The following is a 26,446-nucleotide window of genomic DNA, read 5'->3' on the forward strand; positions in this document are numbered from 1 at the left end:
ATCCCCCTACTCTGATTGGTTGGGCCAGCCCACGTAATCCCAGGGACGCATGCGAAGCGTTTACGTGCCTGGGATACGTGGGCCGCTACGCAGTCCTTCGTGTACAGGCCCAGGACCACCAGGTAAGCACACAGATATTTATCAGGTCGGAGGCATCCGCGCGCACAGGAAGCCTCCGACCGCAATTCCTGGGCTATGACCATGACAGCATTGACCCTTTCAGAAAGAGCCTTTCATTCTGTAACCTTTGTCAGTTTTACTTTGGAGCAAACAGCGTTAGAAAACCAGAGTAAACATATTTCATAGCAATTATTTAGAGAAGAAAAATGCGTATTGTGGAAATTGAAAAGTTCTTTCTTGAGGCTGCTGGAAAAAAAAACGTCAAGTACGCAAAGAAGAAAGGCAGTCCCATTCCTTCCCCGAATCCTGCAATTTGTTCTGTCATGGACGCTGCCCAACCCACTCAATCTCCTGAGAAAATGTTCTTCCAAGTTTCTCCCTGACCCCCCCAAAGGTAAGTCAGTTACTATTCCCGAACACCTCTCCAGCTTTACATCCTACAGTCCCACAGGATCACCAGTTCACATCTATCCAGAGTTCCTTCCAGCTCTACTGCCATAACTTCACCGGCAGCGCATAAAGGGTTTGCGGAACACTTCTTTTGAAGTTACGATGCTGCTATGGGAGCATCTCAGCAACTTGCATTTATAAAGCACCTTTAACATAGCAAAACATGCCAAGGCGCTTTACAGGAGAAATTATCAAACAAAATTTGACACCGAGCCACATAAGGTGATGGTAGGAGAGACCTTGGTCAAAAGATAGGTTTGAAGGAGCATCTTAAAGGAGGAAAGAGAGGTAGAGAGGCGGGGAGTGTTGTGTACACGTAAATAACTGACAAACTGAGCCAGGAGAAAAGTAACTTAAACCGCGTGCTTTATACAACAAGTCAAAATGGTGTCCCCAAACCGGCATGAACCAGCATGAGTACAGCAACTGTGAATAGCTCCCGAGGGTCCTAATGCCCGTCCTGTGAGCTGTAACAAATAAATAGAGTATGAACACAACAGGGAGGTTTAAGCAGATAATTCCAGTGCTTGGGGCCTTTGCAGTTGAAGGCACGGCCGCCAATGGTTGAGCGATTAAAATCTGGGATGTGCAACAGGCCAGAATTAGGGAGCGCAGATATCTCGGGGCGGGGGAGGGTTGTGGGGCTGGAGGAGATTACAGAGATAGGGAGGGGTGAGACCATGAAGGGATTTGTAAACAAGAATGCTAATTTTAAAATCGAGGCATTGCTAACCGGGAGTCAATGTAGGCCAGCGAGCACAGGGGTGATGGGTGAACGGGATTTGGTGCGAGTTAGGACACGGGCAGCAGAGTTTTGGATGAGCTCAAGTTTACATAGGGTAGCATGTAGGAGGAGTGTGTTGGAATAGTCAAATTTAGAGGTAACAAAGGCAGGGTTGAGGATTTCAGCAGCACGTAAGAGTGGGGTCGGGCGATGTTACGGAGGTGGAAATGGGCAGTCTTATTGCTGGTGCAGATATCTGGTCGGAAGCTGCTCTCAGGGTCAAATACAACTCTGCATGTGAAGTATCCAAGGAAATTCCAGGCCGAAGTCAACTTCCTCCCCATTTCAACTGCAATATTTGCCTGATAATGGCTTTAGTTTAATCTCTCATCCAAAGGGCCTTCCTCCAACACTGCAGCATTCCCTCAATGCTGTACTGAGGTGGGGCTTTGGTGTGGGGCTTAAGTCCACAACTCTTTGACTCAGAGTCAGGATATTATCAATTGAGGCAAACGGAGAGAAGCTGGAATGAACAGCAACACAGACAATTCAGCACTCCCTCAGTGCTGCGTAGGAGCGCTAGCCTAGATTAGAGAAACGGGGACTGAATAGGGCCTATCAGAAGCATGAGCTCGCATGGTGATGGAAAATCATTTCTGTGAAGGCCTGAAAGCAAAAGGAAGTCAGAATAACCAGGGCAACAGGGGAGGATGGAAGGAGGGGGAAAAAAAATAGAATGGAAGCAGTGAGAAAGGCAATTTATCTGTAAAATAAACAACAACAGAAAAAGCAACAACAGAACAGAAACAGCAACAAACCCAAGCTTACAATCTTGAACCCTTACCTTGCTTTGAATATTTCCACAATCTCAGCTGCTCCTATTCCAAATAGGGTTCAATTACTTCTATTCGCCCTTATATACTACAATATTCCACCCTATTCCTAATCATATATTTATCTAACTCTTTTAAAAATAGTTCAATAACTGCTTTAGTTGTGGGTTGATCCACATAAGCATAACACGGAGAGAAAAATCTCCTTTGATCTGAAACCTTCCTATTCATTTTATACTCATGACTTTCATTTTATGCTCATAGCCTTCAGGTCATTGCATGGACCACAGAATAAGTCCAGTGTTTTGCTCTGAAACATGCATTCAGTCCAATTCCAAATGGCTTCAATAATCCAACACTGCAATAATGAAAGTGCAATTATACGCAGAAGAGGAAACAGGGACAGGCAACATCATCATCATCATTATAGGCAGTCCCTCGGAATCGAGGAAGACTTGCTTCCACTCCTGAAGTGAGTTCTTAGGTGGCTGTACAGTCCAATACGAGAGCCACAATCTCTGTTACAGGTGGGACAGATAGTCGTTGAGGGAAAGGGAGGGTGGGACAGGTTTGCCGCACGCTCTTTCCGCTGCCTGCGCTTCATTTCTGCATGCTCTTGGCGACAATACTCGAGGAGCTCAGCGTCCTCCCGGATGCACTTCCTCCACTTAGGACGGTCTTTTGCCAGGGACACCCAGGTGTCAGTAGGGATGGTGCACTTTATCAGGGAGGCTTTGAGGATGTCCTTGTAACGGTTCCGCTGCCCACCTTTGGCTCGTTTGCCGTGGATGAGTTCCGAATAGAGCGCTTGCTTTGGGAGTCTCGTGTCTGGCATGCAAACTATGTGGCCTGCTCAGCGGAGTTGATCGAGTGTGGTCAGTGCTTAGTGCTGGGGATGTTGGCCTTGATGAGGACGCTAATGTTGGTGCGTCTGTCCTCCCAGGGGATTTGTAGGATCTTGCGGAGACAAGCAACAAAGACCACACCAGATAGCAGGAATTATGGGGAATGGTTCAGGTAACTGGGCTTTTTTTCTTTGGAAAGAAGATGTCAAGATGTTCAAGATTATAAGCTGAATTGACAGGAGAGCTCCAGGCAGATGGTCACTATGATGAAGAGGTCAAATACTAGTGGGCGCTCGTTAAAAATGAGGACGTTGAGGAGACGTAGACATTGTAAATGTGGTGAGCTGGCAGTGGGTGGGGGGGGTCTCTCTATGAAAAATAAATGAGCTTATTGAGTCTAATGGCCTTTTCCTGTTCCTAAAAGGTCTAGGTTACCATGCTGAATCAGGAAACCAGCCAATCCACAAAGCAGAGATTATTCATGATGCGGCTGCTTCCCAAAATACATAAGATAGAATTTTTTTTTTTACCAAACTCTCAAGACAGTTCACATCTAAACGCACCATCCCACTTCAAGTAACTTTAATGCGACAAAATTATCAGGCAGTACTTCCTCCTTAGACAAAGAAAAGTTTGCCAATTTTTTTTTTGCAAAGACGGTGCTCCTTTACGGTTATTGGACAGAACTTGAAATGATTGCGTTGAATTCAACTCTCTATATCTGCAGGATGAATACAGTACTTTGTGAAGGTGCTGAGGTGAGCAGTTGAGGATTCCTGGGCTCAGCTCCAAGAAGTATAAAAAATGTAGGTCCCATTTATTACAGAGCTCACATAAATGAGTGTTTAATGGGCATCGAAGTAACAGAATGGAGAGTGAGGATATTTTGGAGTGACCACCAGGTTAGAAGAGGTGCAGATTTATTTTTAATTAAGAAACCCAGGTAAGGGGGAACAAGCTCACTGTGCAGTTTGAAGAAATGAAGGACGAGGTAAATCATGAGGAGTGAGTAGGTGACAGCAAGATTCTGCTTAAAAAGCCTGAAGCTTGTTGTCAGAAAGAAAGATTGAAGGAGGCGAGGAGTTCTGCAGTGTTCAGTTTCTGGAAAGAATGAAAAAGTGTGGAAACCCACGTGCTAACTCTTGTTCTCAATATGGTGAAGATGTAGGGAGGAGAAGGAGCTTACAAGGATGAAGAAAAGACAATTCAAATAACGCACAGAAACATAGAAATTTACTGCGCAGAAGGAGGCCACTTCGGCCCATCGTGTCCATGCCGGCCGACAAAGAGCCGCACGGCCCTCGGTCAGCAGCCTTGAAGGTTACATATAAACCTATGAACAATGAACAATGGCGGAAAGGTACAGAGCACCCAGCCCAACCAGTCTACCCCACACAACTGCGACACCCCTTACACTGAAACATTCTACACTCCACCCCAAATGGAGCCATGTGATCTCCTGGGAGACGCAAAAATCAGATAAAGACCCAGGCCAATTTAGGGAAAAAAATCTGGAAAAATTCCTCTCCAACCCAAGCACTGACCATAAGCATACTGATAGAGAAAGGCAGGTTAACGGGATCGATTAATCAAAAAAGGATGGGCTTATTGGGGTTACTGTCCTTCCTCTGCTCCCAAAACCTATATTTTTATACTGTAGAAAAGATAGATAGTGAGAGAAATGATGTGTTGCCACTATAGGCTGTACTGGTATGAGTAGACAGCTTTGATGGAACAATCCATCAAGGACTAAACCTTATCTTGTTCCTCATTTGCTTCCAGTAGGAGGTTTACAAATGTCCCTCAACATTATGCAAAATGATCAGCAGGGTACTTGCATTCCATTTTGTGTTGGATGGTCTGATTTATCTCCTAAGTCTCACATCCAGGCTGCTGTATTAGCAGTTGCATAATTCCTCAATTAGCCTTCCATTGGCTAGCATTTCTCCAAAGTTGCCCACTTTCTGTTCCCCTTCCGTCCTTCACCCAACTCTTACCCCCCCCTTCCCCGACCGACCAAACCCAATCCGTGTCGACACCAAAGGTGACTTGCTTGCCGAGTCAGATTGATACCTTCCACACCGTCCCAAGTCCCAGTTACTTTAGTGCTTCCCCGCCCAACAGAAGGTGTCACTATGGCAACATTGGCTGCTGATGCAAACTGGAAACATAGAAACATAGAAAATAGTTGCAGGAGCAGGCCATTCAGCCCTTCGAGTCTGCACCAGCATTTAATATGATCATGGCTGATCATGCAACTTCAGTACCCCACTCCCGCCTTCTCTCCATACCCCTTGATCCCCTTAGCCGTAAGGGCCACATCTAACTCCCTCTTGAATATATCCAATGCATTGGACTCAACAACTTTCTGTGGTAGAGAATTCCACAGGTTCATCACTCTCTGGATGACAAAGCTTCTCCTCATCTCAGTCCTATATGGCTTACCCCTTATCCTTAGATTGTGACTCCTGGTTCTGGACTTCCCCAACATCGGGAACATTCTTCCTGCATCTAACCTGTCCAGTCCCGTCAGAATTTTATAGGTTTCTATGAGATCCCCTCTCATTCTTCTAAATTCCAGCAAGTATCAGCCTAGCCAATCCAGTCTTTCTTCATATGTCAGTCCTGCCATCCCGGGAATCAGTCTGGTGAACCTTCGCTGCCCTCCCTCAATAGCAAGAATGTCCTTCTTCAGATTAGGAGACCAAAACTGCACACAATACTCAAGATGTGATCTCACCAAGGCCCTGCAGTAAGATCTCCCTGCTCCTATACGCAAATCCTCTTGCTATGAAGGCCAACATGCCATTTGCTTTCTTTATTGCCTGCTGTACCTGCATGCCTACTTTCAATGACTGATGTACCATGACACCCGGGTCTCGTTGCACCTCCCCTTTTCCTAATCTGTCACCATTCAGATAATATTCTGCCTTCCTGTTTTTGCCACCAAAGTAATTGCTAATCTCTTCCTGTATGGTGTTTCTCCCGACCACTCCCACCAACCTGCCCATACCTTTGACTGCCACGTGAACGCTCTGACTGGTGGACAGCTGAGGTTGGACAAGCACGTTGCAGATGTATTCTCCCTCATCTACGTCTTTCTGTACGTCGGAGAGCTTCAAGGTCCCATTGTTGCCATACGCCACCTGGCGGTGGTTAAAGGGCAGGAGGTTGGAATTCTTGTACCACTTGATTGAATAGTATGGGTAGCCAATCACCCGGCAGTGAATATAGGTATCACGACCTGCTATAGCCGTGATATTTTTCATTGACCGTATACTGGCAGGTCCTGTCAGAAAAACAAAAAAAAACAAAAAAATAGGAACAATGGAAACTGTAAAAGAGAGAACAGGTTTTTTTTTTGAAGATATGTAACTGTCAAAATATTCAAAAAACATCTGATAACTTACACTGGTTTAATTATAACATAATAGATTTCAGAAAATGAATGGTAAGCCCAAACGCTCCTGAAAATGTTGAAGGTAAATTTCCCATATTTTTGTTGTAAAAATTGTATTCATGTTTTGTGGGTCCAATGACAATACAATGGTGCCTATCTAGAACTTTTAAAAATGTAAATCTTATTTTACCACCTCTTTAATTCCCCTCTCGCGCACTACATACCAGCCCCTGGCTGAAGACACTTTTACGCTGCAATTTTTATTTATCCAAGCACCACTTTCTCCTTTTACTTTTAAGCTGTCTGCCAGTCTTCACTATTTAAGGTGGCAGCCCATTAATGCAGTGTAAATCCAGGAGATCCATCTCCCCATCTTTATTTTACTGAAACTGGTTCCATTAATCTGACGCCATATTGTTTGACCCATATTTTTCCGGGACTGTGATGCTGTTGATTGCTTGGAGATTGAAGATTGAGGACAAGCAACAGAGGGAAACCTAACTGCCTGCTGCTAGCTGCACTATACAGGTCACATGAAAGTGAGCACTGAGGCATATAGTCCTCAGGATTCTGTCAGTACCCTTCTGTGACCTGGAGGCAGTGTTTGAGAGGAGCCAGCTTTGGCTTGCTTCTCTCAGCATGTCTTTGGCCAGCAACTGAACCAGTCAGCAATGATGGACACCAAACATCAGTTTATCACTCTGAAAGGCACGGCCCATTGTTGTTTCAGTACAGTTCTCTTTGATGGCAGCCATTATTGATGGCAGCCATCTTATATCCAACTTCAAAATGGATCTGAATCACAATTATTTTTTTGGTTGACCCCAGGGGAGCCTCGTGTGTTTTTTTTTGGCAACAGGTCATTCTTACTACAAAAATCCAGGAGGAAATTCACCTTTAAACTCCTGCCCGGGAAGCTGAAGAATGGCTGTTCGATCATGTGACAGTCGCCCTATTTACATGAGCGAGCTGGGGAATTCCGTGGGCCGATGCCGAATTGAACCTGCGGAAATTTTGGTGTGGCACTTGCAGAAGGCAAACAACTGTTCACAACTTACAAGACAGGAGTGGTGTCATTATGTCGCTGCGAGACGACAGAAATGAATCGGATTCGAAAATAATAATAATAATAATGAAAAAAGAACAACAGGCGGCTTAGAAAAACGGCGTAGTTTCACATACGGTCGGCTAATGGGTTGCCCACATGGAATTATTTGGCTGAAGGAGTCAAGTAAAGTCAGTGAGATCCACGTGCATAACTGGTGTTACTTCAGGGTGGTCCAATGCATCAACATAAGTTGACTTGGCTTGACTGAAAACGGTTCAGCTAGGGAGATAAAAGAACAACGGGGACAGATGAGGTGGTACGCGCAACAGGATCCTCGGGAACAAATGCTGGACCGATTATTTGGCGTCACGTGAATAGGGCCTATCAGAAGCATGAGCTCGCATGGTGATGGAAAATCATTTCTGTGAAGGCCTGAAAGCAAAAGGAAGTCAGAATAACCAGGGCAACAGGGGAGGGTGGAAGGAGAGGGGAAAAAAATAGAATGGAAGCAGTGAGAAAGGCAATTTATCTGTAAAATAAACAACAACAGAAAAAGGACCATTTCAAAATTCGAAAAACAGAACTTAAGAATGCATGGATTTTACAATCCTAATGAAATGAACTATGTGTTCTGAGGAGCTAATTTGACAAGCACCTCTTACGTTTATTCGAGCCTGATACATGGCGACTCCGGCAGAGTTATTGGCCGCACAGCGATAGACTCCCCCGTCCCGGACCTGAGTGTTGGTGACGTTGAGGTGGCTGATCATGTTGCCCTCGGTGGTGACGTATTGGCTGAAGCGGTGGCTCGCGTCTTTCCAGATGGAGTCGTCGTCCAAGGTCCAGGTGATGGTGGGCGAGGGGGTTCCCTTCACCTTGCACATCAGTGAAATGGGCTCATTGGGGCTGACCACCTTCTCGCTGAAAGATGAGACCACTTTGGGCGTTCCGTCTGCAAACACAATGGGAGCAAAACGTCAGCTGTGTGAGACTACTCCCAAAGGTGGCTCGCGCTTTGTTTACAACAGCATGTTTCACTTTGCTACAATGTGTGCTTCCTATCGAAGTGGAACCTTGGCCCTATTGGGCCGTTAGGGTGCACACATGTCTGTCTCAGACTCTTTTTATTTGGCTCTTCAATTTTCTTGTCTTCTAATGAAGGCACTGACTCTGTTGGGGCACGCTTTCGCCGGCAATAATGGTCGTTGCACGTAAACGTAGACATTAAACTTCGCCAGGCGTTTGGACCATGGAGCGGATCACAATTGAGCCCAATCCTTTCCTCCCCCTGATGGCGATGCACGCGCATCTTCCATCCCTGGGTCACTACATAGCGCTCATGAGTGGGAACCTTGTGGGTATTCTTCTTCCCTGATCCAGGAGCACTGAGGCGAGGAGGCTGACTGAGAGGAGTTGCTGAGCCTGACAGTGTAAGCGAACTGAATAAATGTTAGTACAGATACAGCTGGTAACACAGAGTGCTGGCTGGAAGAGGGCACCAAGCGTGGCAATGTGAGGGGATTGAATTAACATAAGTATGGATTACATAGAATTACATTGTATTTACAGCACAGAGACAGGCCATTTGGTCCAACAGGTCTATGCCGGTGTTTATGCTCCACACGAGCCTCCTCCCACCCTTCTTCATCTCACCCCATCAACATAACCTTCTATTCCTTTCTCTTTCATGTACTTATTTAGCTTGCCCTTAAATGCATCTTTGCTATTCGCCTGAACTGCTCCCTGTGGTAGCAAGTTCCCATTCTCACCAGTTCCTCCTGATAACCCCTATTGGATTTATTAGTGACGATCTTCCATTTACGGCCCCTAGTTTTGCATTTCCCCACAAGTGGATAGATCTCCTCTACGTCAATCCCATCAAACCCTTTCATAATCTTAAAGACCTCTATTGGCTCACCCCTCGGCCTTCTCTTTTCTAGAGAAAAGAGCCCCAGCCTGGTAGTTCTAATCTTATAGTCTTTCCTGCTCGTTATAACCTCTCAGTTCTGGTCTCAATCCAGTAAAACACACAGCCACTCACACAGGGTGCTGTTTGAGAGGAGTCACGACGATGAATTCTCATTTGTGTCACCGGGCGTAAAGAGGGCCGGCCTACCCTTGTAGACCCAGCCCGAATCCATTGACTGCGGTGAAAGTGAACATTCGGCCCGCCGAGCCGGGCAGGGTCAGGGAGCGCGAGGGAAACCCGATCCATCCTGATGTTACACGACCCATAATCCTTCTGCTCACCTGCACACTCGGGCTCAGTAACTCCGTGGAACTGGAGGTGTTATCACCGCTCACTGTTTGAGCAAACACGAGGGGGGAGCTGGGTGGTGGTGGGAGAGGGGAGAATAATCAACAGGGAGACAGAAATGAACAAAGGGGCGTGAGGCGATGATAATTCTGTTTAATTTTAGGAAGACGAGCTGAGGGTGACAGGCACGTTCTAAGTATTATTATTATTTTTTAGATGGCACAACCCGAAGTACTTTGGTGAGACATATATTCAGAGCTGTAAAGATTATCACTGGTTTTAATTTAAATTTCTGTCACTCTCCACTCCGTTCCCCTTCACTAATCTGATTATTGAAATAGTCCCTCGAGTGTTCATAGGGAAAACAGGGCAAGCTGTATCTGCTTCAACCGATCTACTGTTAAATGGGCACTTCCCATCCTTCAATAATTCGTCTCCCCTCTCATCCTTCAATAATTCGTCTCCCCTCCTTCAATAATTCGTCTCCCCTCTCATCCTTCAATAATTCGTCTCCCCTCCTTCAAAAATTCGTCTCCCCTCTCATCCTTCAATAATTCGTCTCCCCTCCTTCAATAATTCGTCTCCCCTCTCATCCTTCAATAATTCGTCTCCCCTCCTTCAATAATTCGTCTCCCCTCCCATCCTTCAAAAATTAATCTCTCCTCCTTCAATAATTCATCTCCCCTCCTTCAATAATTCGTCTCCCCTCCCATCCTTCAAAAATTAATCTCTCCTCCTTCAATAATTCGTCTCCCCTCCCATCCTTCAAAAATTAATCTCTCCTCCTTCAATAATTCGTCTCCCCTCCCATCCTTCAAAAATTAATCTCTCCTCCTTCAATAATTCGTCTCCCCTCCCATCCTTCAGTAATTCGTCTCCCCTCCTTCAATAATTCATTTCCCCTCCTTCAATAATTCGTCTCCCCTCTCATCCTTCAATAATTCGTCTCCCCTCCCATCCTTCAATAATTCGTCTCCCCTCCCATCCAAAAGGTCTTGACTCCTTGTCGGGGTTGGCTCTACTGACGGCAGGCACCCTCCGCACCTCACCCGAGTGGCTGTTGTTCACGGCTGAGCCTAGGCGACCTGATCTGTGGAGGAAAGAAGGGGTGGTGGGCATCACAACCAACCCTGGCCCTGCCCTTTCTATTGTCCATAACCCACAACAGCAGTCACTGGAGGGAGATCGGGAGGGAGAAGCAACCCTAGACGATTCACACTCATCTCCTCGCATTAATCCAGCGATGCTGGGATCTATATTACCACGGAAGAAGCCCTTCCATTTTTAGGTGGATAGTGTATGATGAGAAGCTGCTCTCTGGTGGGATTGTCCCTTTAGAAGTTCTGAAATCTTGGGGGCGGCAACATAGCACCGTGCGTTGGACGTCCAACAAACCAGACCACAGAACAGAAGCACTCTAGGGTTACGCCTGAGCTACCTCTCGTGTCAAATGCCAGTCTCAATGCTGTCACATTGACAGTGCATCTAGTGGCGACAGGATACTCTCCCCGCAGGAAAGGAGGAAAATGCCAGAGGGAGGATCACAAAAAAATACCTCTTGCCTGTCTCCCATTGGTCAGCTGTAGGGCTGCCTTATCAGAGGCCTCACTCCAAGCCTTCAGTTTGTCCTCTTGGCTAGTGGTGACCGGATGCAACAGAGAAAGAACAAACGGAACATATTTGAGCACCTGGCTCCTCCTCCTCCTCTTAAAGTGCCGTTGGGGGTTGGTTAGGGGCGGGGCGGGGGGGGTGGGATGGGGGTGGGGGGCGGGTGGTGGGAGTGATGGTGACACCACCAAGCTGGGTTTTCTCTGCGATGGCAGCCGGTGATGTCAAGCAGCGAGGGCGGGGTCCCACGGTGGAGCTCTCCCGGCCCCAGGTGGAGCTCTCCCAAGTGGCCAGCAGCAGTGCCCGGGAGAGTCATGTCCCATTCCGGGAGACAACCGGAAAATCCAGGAGGGTTGGCAACCAAATCTCCAATGAGATCCCGAGTGCCGTCCTTCTTGCACTTGACTGAATCCCCGAATCAGACTGCTGCACAAGCTGTTGGTAATTTTGACATCATTCCCCATTTTTATTCCCATTGAAGTCAAAATCACACTCGCTGAGACGACAATGGGACTGACTTTGCGGTCAGAGGCTTCCCGCGAGCGGAAGCTTCTGACCTGCAATAAAGTCTACCAGCTCACCTGTTGACCCCAGAGGTTCGGACACTTGTGGCCCTGGGCCTGCAGCGTAGGCCTGTGTAGAGGCCTATGTATCCCAGAGGCCCTCGCGATTCGCACGGGATTACATGGGCCGGCCCAACCAATCAAAGAAGGGAATCCACATTCATGCTTATGGGGATTCCGGAACTCTCATAAGTATGAATGGGGATCACATGAAAAAATACCTCAACACATCAAATAAATAAAAACACCATTACATATTTAAAATGGCATTTAATTAAATATTTAAAACAAATTTACATTTTTTGCAAAATAAATGTACATGTTTAACAGAGCTGAAAATAAACTTCCCTTGTTGCACAGGGTTTTTATTGTTGAAATTATTGCTAACATTTGATTTTTCTGTTTTTAAAACTCTTTCGCTGGTAAAAGCAGGCCTTACGCCTGCTGTTATCTGGCGTAAGAACTTCAGGGGCATTTGCTGGGTAGAAGTTAGGCAAACAGTTCGTGGAGGCCCTTCTCCCGGGGTTCCGTGCGATCTGCCAAGAGAATTCTTGACAGATTGCAAATTCTGGGTTTTAGTGCGTGCCTAAAGCCGAAACTTGGGTGGCCCCTGAAGTGCACCTCGCACACACCCATAGGGTCTGCAAATTACAACCCATTATATTGAACGTGGAGGCCAGTGAGTGAGTTGGAAACACACAGAATTAAAACAAAGAAATCTATAAGAATCAGCTACTCACTAAAAAAAAACTCACTCAGATATTGGCGAGCCATCATTTTGCTTTTAAAGCACTTTTCATTCTACAAGATTTCAATGATGGGCGAACGATTGTGAGTTGGTGTTTTTTGAGCTGTTTTCCTAACATCTCTAAATGCTCACAATCAAACTAATCAAAGAATCAAACAGTACATGGGCCGGTGGGGGGGGGGGACTTACAGCGATCTGCCCTGCTCTGTGAGACTTCAAATCCCTAAAGTTTTAGAGCAGCGCTTATTATATAAAAAGTATGCAAAACATAGTACAGGCATGAGTAGAATTAGGACTGCCGTATTCATGCATCAGATTCTATAGTGGCTTCTTGCATGTCAGCTGTGGCTCAGAGGGTAGTGCACTCGTATCTGAGTCAGTCGCTTGTGGGTTCAAGCCCCACTCCAGGAACTTGAGCACAAAGATCCAGGCTGACACTCCCAGTGTGGTACTGAGGATGAAACTCAGATGAGATGTTAAACTGAGGTCCTGCCTTCTCTCTCAGGTGGGTGTAAAAGATCCCATGGTATTATGTCAAAGAAGAGCAGGGGAGTTATCCCCAGTGCCCTGGCCAATATTTATCCCCCAATAAACATAACAAAAACAGATTATCTGGTCATTATCACACTGCTGTTTGTGGGTGCTTGCTGTGTGCAAATTGGCTGCCACGTTTCCCACATTGCAACAGTGACTACACACCGAAAGTACTTCATTGGCTGTAAAGCACTTTGACATGTCCGGTGGAGGTCGTGAAAGGAGTTATATAAATGCAAGTCTTTCTGTTTCATGTATTTTCTAGGTCAGTTCACTTGTGTAGTTGGTGTATCAATGCAGGAAGACAGTGTGCACTGAGAGATGTTGCAGAATCAACTGATTTTCGTGTAGACCAATTTTTTTTAGCTGATCACAGCAATCCAGTGATTGTTTTAGAGAATTGAACATCTCTTGCAAATATAATTGGTTTTCAAAAAATTGCAAATTTGTTGACAAATTGAGGACGAAAGATGGAATTGTGTTAATCAAGCGGTGGGTGTCAGCGTTGGGAACGGAACATGTTCTATTTTGCATTCATGACTCCAAGCTGGTGTTACACTGCTAGGTGCCAGTTAGTGCCAGCTTTGTGCTTTGGGCTCAAACCTGCTCGAAATTGCAACCACCCAAACTAAATTGACATATGATCATTGCAGCAGGCAGGGAGACAGACAGAGAGAGAGAGAGATAGACAGATTTTAATTCTTGACTGGATTCAAATGCAGAACTCAGAGATGAAAGAATAATACACAATCTCACTGTTAAACTCAGGCAGGGTAAGTGCTGTGGATGGGAGCAGGTAGTTACAAAGGTACATAGACAGATTTAAGCGTTTGGGCAAAACTAAGGCACAACGAGTTCAATGGGGTGGAGGGGGCGGGCGGGTGGCGGGGGGGGGGGGGGGGCCGGAATTGTGAGGTCATCCATTTTGGATCCGAAAAAGGCGAATGGGAATATTTTGAGAAACTAGGAATTAGTTCATGTGCTGCAGTTCATGTGGCGAACAGAAGAACATAAGAAATAGGAGCAGGAGTAGGCCATTTGGCCCCTCGAGCCTGCTCTGCCATTCTATAAGATCATGGCTGAACTGAAACTGTGGTGGAGCAAAGAGATTATGGTGTCCAGGTACTTAAGTCACTAAAAGCTATTGCGCTTTGCAACAAGTAATCAAAAAGGCCTTTATCCCAAGGGGGGGCTGGAATGTAAAAGGCAGGAAGTGATGCTTCAGTTGTACAGAGCCTTGGTCAGACCCCATCTAGAGTTCAGTTCATGGCACCACAACCGCAGAAAGGATATACTGGCCTTGGAGGAAGTATAGCGCAGTTTCATCAAAATTAAACCCACTTAAAGGGTTAAATTATGAGAACAGGTTACACAAACTCTGGTGTGTATTCCCCTTCAGTTTAGAAAGTTGAGGGGTAATCTAATCAAGGTATTTAAAGTGATGCAAGGATTCGCTAGGGTTGATGCAGAAAACTATTTCCTCTGCTGGGGCAATCCTGAAGAAGGGGATTGTCATGTATTCAACAATCATTGTAACCCATGTATAAGCTGACCTAAGTTGTACACCTTGAGAATACTGACCACAAGGGGAGAACTTGTGGGAGACACTCCTAACCTGGACTTTCAGGTATAAAGGGGGAAGCTCCACCCACATTCAAGCTCTTGGTGGTCTTGGTAATAAAGGTAACTGGTCACAGAGTGACCTTCTCTCAAGTATGGGCCTTGTGTGCATTTACACTGCATAGTAAGGACACATCATTGGCGACGAGAAACTGGGATTTAAACCACGTGAGCATGGCCACTAGCAGCACAGAAGAGAGGTACTGTGTTGGTGATGATTGGACGATTTTATTAAGAGACTACAGCAAAGTTTTGTCACTAAGGAATGGTTGGGACACGATTCGGCCGACAAACGCAGGGCTCATCTCCTGACGGTTTGTGGATCCAGAACGCACTCCCTGATGAAGGACCTTCTAGCGCCAGAGAAACCGGCGGACAAGACGTTCGAAGAGCTCAGTAAGTTGATCGGGGAACACCTTAAACCGGTGAGCAGCATGCACATGGCGAGACACTGGTTTTACACGCACCGGCGGCGAGAAGGGCAAAGCGCTCCAGACTTCGTGGCTGATCTCCGGCGACTGGCGAGCCTATGTAAGTTCCCAGATGCATGCAGAGCGGAGATGCTGCGAGACTTTTTTATTGAGGGCATCGGGCATGCTGGGGTTTTTAGGAAACTGATTGAGACCAAAGACTTGACCTTGGAAGTGGCGGCTATGATAGCCCAGACAATTATCTCAGGGGAGGAAGAGACCAGAATGATTTGTGGCAAAAATCTTGGCTCAAATGCAGCAAACGACCATGGAGTCAACATTGTTAACGCGGCACACAGTTCTCTAGGCAGACAAGGGCAATCGGACATGCCCCAGCATGCAGTCGAACCTAAAGGGGAAATTCAACAGAGACAATGGCTAGCTGAACGGCGATTCATGCCATCGCAATGGACAATGCGGCCAGTAATGGGGCCATCAGCACCTGTTAATGGTGCGCTTAAGGACAGTTACAGAGACAGTTAGAGACGATCGACTGGTAATGGACCTTTTGTTTCCAACAATGGGGCCTCCAGCTCATGCTGGAGGTGTGGAGGCAAACACCCAGCCAGAGCTTGCAGATATTAGAAAAAACCTGCAGAAACTGCAACGTCAGTGGTCACTTGGCATGCATGTGCAGGAAGCCTGCAGCCAGATTGATGTACGAGGAGGTCGGGCCCGATGTAAGCCCTACGAGGCCAAATGAATACTGGGGGAAATCATGGGAAGCTGAAGTTCAGAGAGTTCATGTAGAGTACATATACAGTTCATATACCAGAACGCCACCAATAATGATGAAAATGCTCCTCAATGGCATCCCAGTATTAATGGAGCTAGACACGGGGGCCAGCCAGTCCCTGATGACTATCAAACAGTTCGAAAGGCTGTGGGTCTCCAAGGCCAGGAGGCCAAAATTATTGTCGATTGACGCACTGCTACGGACATATACAAAGGAGATCATTCCGGTGCTAGGCAGCGCCACGGTAGGTGTGACCCACAAAGATTCGGAGAAAAGGTTGCCACTCTGGATTGTCCCGGGGAACGGTCCCGCACTGCTGGGGAGGAGTTGGCTTGCTGTCATGAACTGGAAATGGGGCGATGTCAATGCAATTTCTTCTGTGGAGCGAATACCATGCTCACAGGTCCTGGACAAATTTGACTCACTATTTCAACCCGGCATTGGCACTTTCATGGGGACCAAGGTAGTGATTCACATAAACCCAGACGCCAGGCCAGTACACCACAAGGCCAGAGCGGTGCCGTACATGATGCGCGAAAAGATAGAATGCGAATTGGACCACCTGCTGAGGGAAGGCATCATCTCGCCAGTCGAATTCAGTGACTGGGCGAGCCCGATCATGCCGATGCTCAAGACGGATGGGTCGGTCAGGATATGTGGCGATTACACCCACCATCAATCGGGTGTCACTCCAAGACCAGTACCTGCTACCGAGAGCGGAGGACCTTTTTGCGATGCTATCTGGTGGCAAATTTTTTTCAAAATTGGACCTGACCTCAGCTTACATGACCCAGGATCTGGCGAGTGAGTCGAAGAAGCTGACCACCATCACGACACACAAGGGGTTGTTTGAGTATAACAGATGTCCATTCGGGATTCATCCGGCCGCTGCGATCTTTCAGCGAAATATGGAAAGCCTCCTCAAGTCGATTCCAAAGACAGTGGTTTTTCAAGACGACATCCTCATAACGGGCTGTGATACTGAAAACACCTCCACAACCTGGAGGAGGTGCTACGCAGACTGGACCGGGTAGGGCTGTGACTGAAAAAGGCAAAGTGCATTTTCTTAGTTCCAGAGGTAGAATTCCTGGGAAGGAGGGTAGCAGCATACGGGATCAGACCTACTGCGTCCAAAACGGAAGCGATCCAGAGAGCACCCAGACCCCGTAACACAACGGAGCTGCGTTCGTTCCTGGGGCTCCTGAACTATTTTGGCAACTTTCTTCCCAAATTGAGCACGCTGTTAGAGCTGCTACACGTGCTCCTACGCAAAGGTTGCGATTGGGTCTGGCGGGGACAGCCAGGAAAGGGCTTTTGATAGAGCACGCAATTTGTTATGCTCCAACAAACTGTTAATGTTATATGACCCGTGTAAGAAACTAGTTTTAATGTGCGATGCGTCGTCCTATGGGGTTGGGTGTGTGTTGCAGCATGTGAATGCCAATGGTCAGTTACAGCTGGTAGCTTATGCCTCCAGAAGTCTGTCCCAGGCAGAAAGGGGCTACGGGATGGTAGAAAAGGAAGTGCTAGCATGTGTATATGCAGTAAAAAAAATGCACCAGTACCTGTTTGGCAGGAAATTTGAGCTGGAGACAGATCACAAACCCTTAACGTCCCTTTTGGCCGACAACAAGGCCATAAATGCAAATGCATCGAACCGCATACAGAGGTGGGCACTTACGTTAGCCGCCTATGACGACACAATTCGGCATAGACTGGGCACTGAAAACTGTGCCGATGCACTCAGCAGGCTCCCACTAGCCACCACTGAGGGGGCAGCTGAGCATGATGCTGAGATGGTCATGGCTGTTGAAGCTTTTGAAAGTGAAGGCTCACCTGTGACAGCCCGTCAGATTAAACTCTGGACAAATAAAGACCCGCTACTATCTTTAGTTAAGAAATGTGTCCTGAATGGGGACTGGGCAGCCACGTACGGGGCATGCCCTGAGGAGTTTAAACCATTTCATAGGCGCAAGGATGAACTCTCGATTCAGGCCGATTGCCTACTGTGGGGAAACCGAGTTGTCATGCCCCAGAAGGGCAGAGATGTGTTTATCAGAGAACTTCACAATGAGCACCCGGGCATTGTCATGATGAAGGCAATTGCCAGGTCACACGTTTGGTGGCCAGGGATAGATGCAGACCTGGAACTTTGTGTTCGCAGGTGCAACACGTGTGTTCAGCTGGGTAACGCACCCAGGGAAGCCCCCCTTAGCCCCTGGTCCTGGCCCGCCAAGCCATGGTCACGCATCCATGTGGACTACGCAGGTCCTTTCATGGGAAAAATGTTTTTGGTTGTAGTAGACGCCTACTTCAAATGGATTGAGTGTGCCATTCTAAATTCAAGCACATCCTCTGCCACGGTAGAAAGTCTACGGGCAATGTTCGCCGCCCATGGTCTACCGGACGTCTTGGTCAGTGACAATGGCCCGTGCTTCACAAGCACTGAATTCCAGGACTTCATGGCATGCAATGGAATCAACCATTCAAGCCAGCCTCAAACGGCCAGACAGAATGAGCAGTGCAGATAATCAAACAGGGAATGCTCAGAATCCAAGGGGGTTCCCTACAAAGCCACTTATCACACCTCCTGTTGGCCAATAGATCCTGACCACACTCACTCACAGGGGTTCCACCCGCAGGGCTGCTAATGAAAAGGATGCTCAAAACCAGGTTATCCCTTATACACCCTACTATGAAAGAAATTGTTGAGAGCAGGCGTCTGTCACAATGTGACGACCATGACAGGAATGCGAGGGCGCGATGTATTGATGTCAATGACCCTGTTTTTGTCCTTAATTATGCTGAAGGGCCCAAATGGCTTGCAGGCACTGTGATTGCCAAAGAGGGGAATAGAGTTTTGGTAGTTAAACTTACCAATTGGTAAATCTGCTGCAAACACGTCGTACAAACTAAAAGGAGGTTCAGCAACCCCATAGAAGAAGCAGAGGAAGAACACGACGTAGAGTTCACTCCACCACAGGTGACCGAACACCGGAACCAAAGGGAGGAGAGCCCAGTCACTGTGGGCAGTCCGGACAGGCCTGAGGCACCGCAAATAGCAGACACTCAGGCCAGCGCCCAACAAGCGGAGCCCCAACTCAGGCACTCTACAAGGGAATGTAAACCACCAGAGAGACTTAACCTGTGATCCCAATAAGACTTTGGGGGGGAGGTGATGTCATGTATTCAACTATCATTGTAACCCATGTATAAACTGACCTAAGTTGTACACCTTGAGAATATTGACCACAGGGGGCGAACATGTGGGAGACACTCCTAACCTGGACTTTCCGGTTTAAAGGGGGAAGCTCCACCCACCTTCAAGCTCGTGTGGTCTTGGTAACAAATGTAACTGGTCACAGAGTGACCTTCTCTTAAGTATGGGCCTCGTGTGCATTTATACTGTATAGTAAGGACATATTAGGGACATAATCTTAAAATTAGAGCTAGGCCATTAGCACAGGATTACACAGGAATTACAGCAGAGAAACAGGCCATTTGGTCCAACCAGTCCATGCTGGGCATTTATGCTCCACTCGAGCCTCCTCCCATCTAACTCTATCAGCATAACCCTCTGTTCCCTTCTCCCTCATATGCTTGTCTAGCCTCCCCTGAAATGCATCTATACTATACTATACTATATCAATCAATCCCAGTGGTGGTGAGTCCCACACTCTCACCACTCTCTGGGTAAAGAATGGCCTGTTTCTGTGCTGTATATCTTCTTTAATCCTATGTTATCCCATGTAAATGGCCAAGTTCTAATTTTAAGATTGGGGCCCCTTGTTCAGGATTTTCCCAGCAGAGGAGAGCTTCACATTTCAGGGTGACATCAGAAAGCACATTTTCACATCAAGTGTATTGGAGGAGTAGAACTCTCTCCCTCAAAAGGCTGCAGATTCGGTGTCAATATTATTGTGTTTCTAACACAGATGAGGCTGCACACAGGCAGGTTAAAGTAACAGTGACCTCAGTCTTCAATAAGACACTCCAGAATGAGGAACATGCCTTAGGGGCCGGCTTACATACAGTGCTCCCAAGGGATACTGGGATCCCTTGGGACTTCAGGGGATGAGCTCCCTGGTGGCGGAACATGGGAGTGCATGCTTTACAGATACACAACATCACTCCCCCCACCAAAGTCAAAGTTGTTATGTAATGATGTGTGTATCGTCCCAGTACCTTAAATGTAATGTAAGCACTATGCCACACCACAGAAGGCGCTGTGGTGGGAAACCCTGGTAGTACCTGCAACAGGCGCTATAAAAGGCTGACCACCACACCTGAGAGGCACTCTGGAGCTGAACAATAAAGGATGAAGGTCACAGCAGTTGGATTAACACCAGACCGTGTGGAATCAGTGATTTGTGTGCTACATACACCACATTGGCAACGAGGAAGCGGACGAACTCCACGCAACTATGGCTACTCTGGGCTCGCTAAAGGATTTTACCATGGGCAATGATTGGGAGGCCTTTACGGAAAGGCTCGTGTTCTAGTTCACAGCAAACGACCTGACGGAGGACACGAACGCAATGAGAGAGAAGCGTAAGGCGATATTGTTCTCCAGTTGTGGCGATGAGGTTTACTGTCTCGTCAGGGATTTGCTGGCCCCCGGGAGCGCCAGGGACAAGTCATACGAGGAGCTGACTGAACTCATTCGTGACCAGTTAAAACCGAAGGAGAGCATCCTCACGGCCAGATACAAATTTTACCGTCACTGCAGACCCGAGGGCCAGGATATCACCAAATATGCTGCGGACCTCAGGAGACTCGCGGCGCCGTGTGATTTTGGCGCACACCTTGACGAGGCTTTGCAGGACGTTTTCGTCATGGGGATTGGCCACAAGGGCCTCCTTCACAAGCTGCTAGCCATGGAACCCACAGTCACTTTGACAAAGGCCATCACCATCAGCCGGGCATATATGACCTCAACTTGCAGCACCAAGCAAATGATCCACACAGTCTCGAACCCGGAAGGCACTGTCCACAGAATAGCGCCCACCACGGACAAAACTGCAGAACGTGGCTCTGCCCGGGGCAGAGAGCACGGACCTCGGGATCCTGGAACTCAGAGTCCGCTGAGGTGGGCCAATCAAGCAGCACCATACTGGCGTTGTGGAGGAAGCCATGGGGCTCACCGGTGCAGGTTTGCGGAGTACACGTGCAATACCTGCCACGTTAAAGGGCACCTTCAGCGTATGTATAAAAGAAATCAGACTCACCATGTGGCTGAGGAGATGGGAGATGATCTACTGTTCAGCGAGGAGCAGGTAGAAGAAGATGAGGTGTTTGGACTCTACACGTGTACCGACGATTCGCCCCCAGTGATAAGGGAAGTAAAAATCAACGGAGTCCCTGTGAGTATGGAAGTGGACACGGGCTCGGGTCCGTCGTTGATGAGTCGGAGAACTTTTGATAAACTGTGGATTAACCCAGCTGCACGACCCAAGCTGGTCCCGGTCACGGCGAAGCTGCGTACCTACACCAGGGAACTAATACCTGTTCTTGGCAGAGCGGAGGTGCAGGTATCCCAAGGGGACGAGACGCACGCTTTACCTCTGTGGGTCGTTGCAGGCGATGGGCCGACACTCCTCAGCCGGAAGTGGATGGGGACGGTCCGTGGGAGCTGGGAAGACTTCACCACTCCACAGGCTGCTGCTCCCCGGGGTGCTGCCGTGCCCCGGGTCCCCAGAGAGCAGCGCCGACCGAGCTGGAGCTACAGCCTCAATCCCCCCCACAGGCATGTCCCAGGCCTGGACCTCACACCGAGATCCTGCAGCCCCAGCCCCCACAAGCAAGGCCCAGGCTCGGGCCTCACACAGAGACCCTGCAGCCCCAGCCCCCACAGGCAAGCCCTGCACAGAGGGGCCAAGTGGGGGGGGAGTGAGCCGGCGGGGTGCGAGGGATCCAGGATGGCCGGCGGTTCGGAAGAGCCCCGCCGAGGAGCTGTTAGCGTCGGGCGGCGGCAGCAGCTGGAGGTCGGGGGCTACAGAGGCCACGGGGGACGCGGCAAGTCAGGTGGCAGCGGAGGGGAGCGGAGGCTGAGACAGCGGAGGGCATCCGGTGTGGCGGAGAAGAAGATGGCGGCGGCATCGTGTCGGAGCAGCAGAGCATCAAAGATGGCGGCGCCCAAGGAGAAGTCTCGTGGAATCCTCCTGCATCAAAGATGGCGCCTTAAAAAGGAAATGCACCCGGGAGTCTTAAAAGGGCCTTACCAAGAGGTGGTCCCCACAAAGGACTTCTGTAAGGCAGAGCGAGTCCAAAATGAGCTATGTTAATGTGAGATAGTGAATTTATAATAAGAATTACTTTTTTAATGCTGAATGGCCACTGTATTTGTGTAAAATAATGGATGAATTACAATTAATGAGAACGGCTAACAAGGAAATCAAGGATCCGTTACCAGTCAATAACCAGTTAATGTACCAGATAATATGTACCATACTAACGCACTGTCTATGCCTACCTGCCTTCCGTTGGACAAGTGTGATGTTATGTAATGATGTGTGTATCGTTGTCCTGCGTCCTGGTGGGGGGGGGGAAGGTGATGTTATGTAATGATGTGTGTATCGTCCCAGTACCTTAAATGTAATGTAAGCACTATGCCACACCACAGAAGGCGCTGTGGTGGGAAACCCTGGTAGTACCTGCAACAGGTGCTATATAAGGCTGACCACCACACCTGAGAGGCACTCTGGAGCTGAACAATAAAGGACGAAGGTCACAGCAGTTAGATTTACACCAGACCGTGTGGAGTCAGTGATTTGCGTGCTACATACACCACAAACGTGAAAACTATTTACAAGGTAAGGCGGTCGGGAGCCTATCTTTCCCTGGTGGAACGCCTCGGTAAAAATGTCTGTTCTGGTGTGTTGGCTGTGCCCTCGCTGGGCTGGCATGTTGTTGGCTCTGCAGGGCTGCTAGGTGAGCCTGGCCTTGCTGGGCTGTTGGGCATGATGGGTTCGATTTCCTGGTCCGGCGTGGTGTCGTTGATCGTTTGGGTGTGTATTGTGGGCTCGAAAAAGGTGGTGTCTGCTGTGGGTTGTTGAGGGCAGTCTGTGAACCGCAGCCTCGTTTGGTCCAGGTGTTTTCTGCAAATTTGTCCATTGTCTAGTTTGACGACAAACACCCTATTCCCTTCTTTAGCTATCACCGTGCCTGCGATCCACTTGTGACCATATCCATAGTTTAGCACATACACAGGGTCATTCAGATCAATTTCCCGTGACACAGTGGCGCGACCATCGTTTACATTTTGTTGCTGCCGCCTGCTCTCTACCTGATCATGCAGGTTGGGGTGGACCAGCAAGAGTCTGATTTTGTGTCCTTTTCATGAGTAGCTCAGCCGGGGGCACTCCTGTGAGTGAGTGGGGTCTCATGCGGTAGCTGAGCAGTACTCGGGACAGGCGGGTTTGGAGTGAGCCTTCTGTGACTCGTTTAAGGCTCTGTTTGATGGTTTGTACTGCCCGCTCTGCCTGCCTATTGGAGGCTGGTTTAAACGGGGCCGAGGTGACATGTTTGATCCGATTGCGGGTCATGAATTCTTTAAATTCGGCACTGGTGAAACATGGCCTGTTGTCACTGACCAGTATGTCAGGCAGGCCGTGGGTGGCAAACATGGCCCTCAGGCTTTCAATGGTGGCGGTGGCGGTGCTTCCCGACATTATTTCACATTCAATCCATTTTGAAAAAGCATCCACCACCACCAGGAATATTTTACCGAGAAACGGGCCTGCATAATCGCGTTGCTCAACTGAGCACATACGCTGCATTGCCGTACACAGGACTCTAAGTCAGAGTCGATACCGGGCCACCACACGTGGGATCTAGCTATCGCTTTCATCATTACTATAGCCGGGTGTCTGCTGTGGAGATCGGAGATGAACGTCTCCCTGCCCTTTTTTGGGTAGTACTACGCGGTTACCCCACAACAGGCAGTCTGCCTGAATGGACAGCTCATCCTTTCGCCGCTGGAACGGCTTGATTGGCTCTTGCATTTCAATGGGGATGCTGGCCCAGCTCCCATGCAGTGCACAGTTTTTTACTAGAGACAGCAGAGGATCTTGGCTGGTCGAAGTCCTAAACTGGCGTGCCGTGACAGGTAATTTATCATTTTCAAACGCTCCCATGACCATCAACAAGTCTGCGGGCTGCGCCACCATCAACAAGTTTGCAGGCTGTGCCATTTTCCCCCCCATGGTGGGCAATGGTAGCCGACTGAAAGCATCCGCACAGTTCTCTGTGCCTGGCCTGTGGCGGATGGTATAGTTATACGCTGATGGCGCGAGTGCCCACCTTTGTATGCGGGCTGAGGCATTAGTATTTATCCCCTTGTTTTCAGCGAACAGGGATGTGAGAGGCTTGTGATCGGTTTCCAGCTCAAATTTGAGGCCAAACAGGTACTGATGCATTTTCTTTACCCTGAACACACACGCGAATGCCTCTTTCTCAATCATGCTGTAGGCCCTCTCGGCCTTAGACAAGCTCCTGGAAGCATAGGCGACAGGTTGCAACTTCCCCGCAACGTTAGCTTGTTGTAATACACACCCGATTCCGTACGACGACGCATCACTTGCTAGCACAAATTTTTTACACGGGTTATACAATACAAGCAGCTTGTTGGAGCATAAAATGTTTCTGGCTTTCACAAAAGCAATTACTTTGTTTTTTCCCCGTACGCAATTCTCACCTTTGTGCAATAACACATGTAGGGGCTCTAATAGGGTGCTTAACCCCGGTAGGAAGTTACCAAAATGGTTGAGGAGTCCCAGAAACGACCGCAGATCCGTGACGTTCTGTGGCCTGGGCGCGTTCCTGATAGGCTCTGTCTTGGTGTCTGTGGGCTGAATGCCGTCCGCCACGATCTTTCTCCCCAAAAGCTCCACTTCTGTTGCCATGAAGACGCATTTCGAACACTTCAGCCGCAGCCCTATGCGATCCAGTCCCTGGAGGACCTCCTCCAGGCTTTGTGGGTGCTCGGCGGTGTCCCGACCCGTGATCAATATGTCGTACTGAAAGACCACTGTGTGTGATACCGACTTGAGTAGGCTCTCCATGTTTCTCTGGAAGATCGCTGCAGCCGACCGAATTCCAAACGGGCATCTGTTGTAGATGAACAGTCCCTTGTGCGTGTTGATGCAGGTGAGGCCCTTCGACAACTCCTCCAGCTCCTGCGTCATGTAGGCCGAAGTCAGGTTGAGCTTGGTGAACGTCTTGCCTCCTGCCAGCGTCGCAAATAGGTCGTCTGCCTTAGGTAGCGCGTATTGGTCCTGTAGCGAGAAACGATTAATAGTTACTTTATAATCGCCGCAAATCTTGACCGTGCCATCACTTTTGAGTACTGGAACAATCGGGCTAGCCCACTCGCTGAATTCCACTGGGGAGATGATGCTCTCACAGCCTTGCAGCCTTGCAGCCTGTCCAGCTTGATTTCCACTCTCTCCCTCATCATGTGAGGTACCGCTCGCGCCTTGTGGTAAATGGATCGTGCCTCTAGGACCAAGTGGATCCGCACCTTTGCCCCGGAAAAGTTTCCAATGCCTGGCTCAAAAAGGGAAGGAAATTTTTTAAGAACCCGGGTACATGAGGTGTCATCGACATGTGATAGCGCTCGGATGTCATCCTAGTTCCAGCAGATTTTGCCCAGCCAGCTCCTTCCAAGCAGTGTGGAGTCATCGCCTGGGACAATCCAGAGTGGCAGTTCGTGCACCGTGCCCTCATAGGTGACCTTGACCATGGCGCTGCCCAGGACAGTGATAAGCTCTTTGGTGTACATTCTCAGTTTCGTGTGGATGGGGCTCAGGGCTGGTCTGAATGCCTTGTTGCACCTCAGCCTCTCAAACATCTTTTTACTCATGATGCGTTGGCTAACGTCAGTGTCCAGTTCCATGGCTATGGGTAAGCCATTCAATTTTACGTTTAGCATTATGGGTGGAAATTTCGCTGAAAATGTGTGCACCCCGTGTACTTCAGCATCTGCCTCCTTTCTCTGAGGCTCGAAATTGCTTTGATCCATAATGGACCGATCTTCCTCTGCCACGTGGTGGTTAGCAGGTTTTGCAGAGCTTGCAGCTCATTTGCAAGCTCGTTGGAGGTGCCCCATTGTTCCACAGCTCTTGCAAACATACCCTTTGAAGCGGCATGACTAGGCTGAATGGAAGCCTCCACAATGCCAACAAGGTGTGAATTGCCTTGCATTCATCCTTTGTTGGGGACTCTGAGTCATCTGGGTCACCTGAGGCCTGCTGGCAGTTGCAGACTCGTAGGTTCTGCCCTGTACATTTCTGCTCGCAAACACAGTTCCAGTTAATTTATGAACATTGCTAGCACTTGTGTGCTGAGAGATTTGTTTGGTGTTATCACTGGTAGACATAAACGCCTGTGCTATCGCAATGGCCTTACTGAGAGTCGGTGTCTCTACAGTCAAAAGCTTTCATAGGATGGTCTCGTGGCCAATGCCCAGTTCAAAAAAGTCTCTGAGCATT

At 48.4% G+C, this 26,446-nt stretch overlaps 1 protein-coding gene across 1 annotated transcript in view; it reads right to left on the reverse strand.

The window, feature by feature from the left end:
- Positions 1-26,446, reverse strand: part of LOC139276218 (cell adhesion molecule DSCAM) — a 699,015-nt gene that overhangs the window by 313,567 nt on the left and 359,002 nt on the right. The window contains exons 6-7 of the mRNA XM_070893864.1: positions 8,076-8,372; positions 5,986-6,261 (exon numbers count right to left, since the gene is read on the reverse strand). Coding sequence (XP_070749965.1) covers positions 5,986-6,261; positions 8,076-8,372 — 573 coding nt within the window. The remainder of the gene's footprint in view (positions 1-5,985; positions 6,262-8,075; positions 8,373-26,446) is intronic.

This window comes from Pristiophorus japonicus, chromosome 11 (assembly GCF_044704955.1).
Source record: "Pristiophorus japonicus isolate sPriJap1 chromosome 11, sPriJap1.hap1, whole genome shotgun sequence".
NCBI classification, from domain to species: domain Eukaryota; kingdom Metazoa; phylum Chordata; class Chondrichthyes; family Pristiophoridae; genus Pristiophorus; species Pristiophorus japonicus.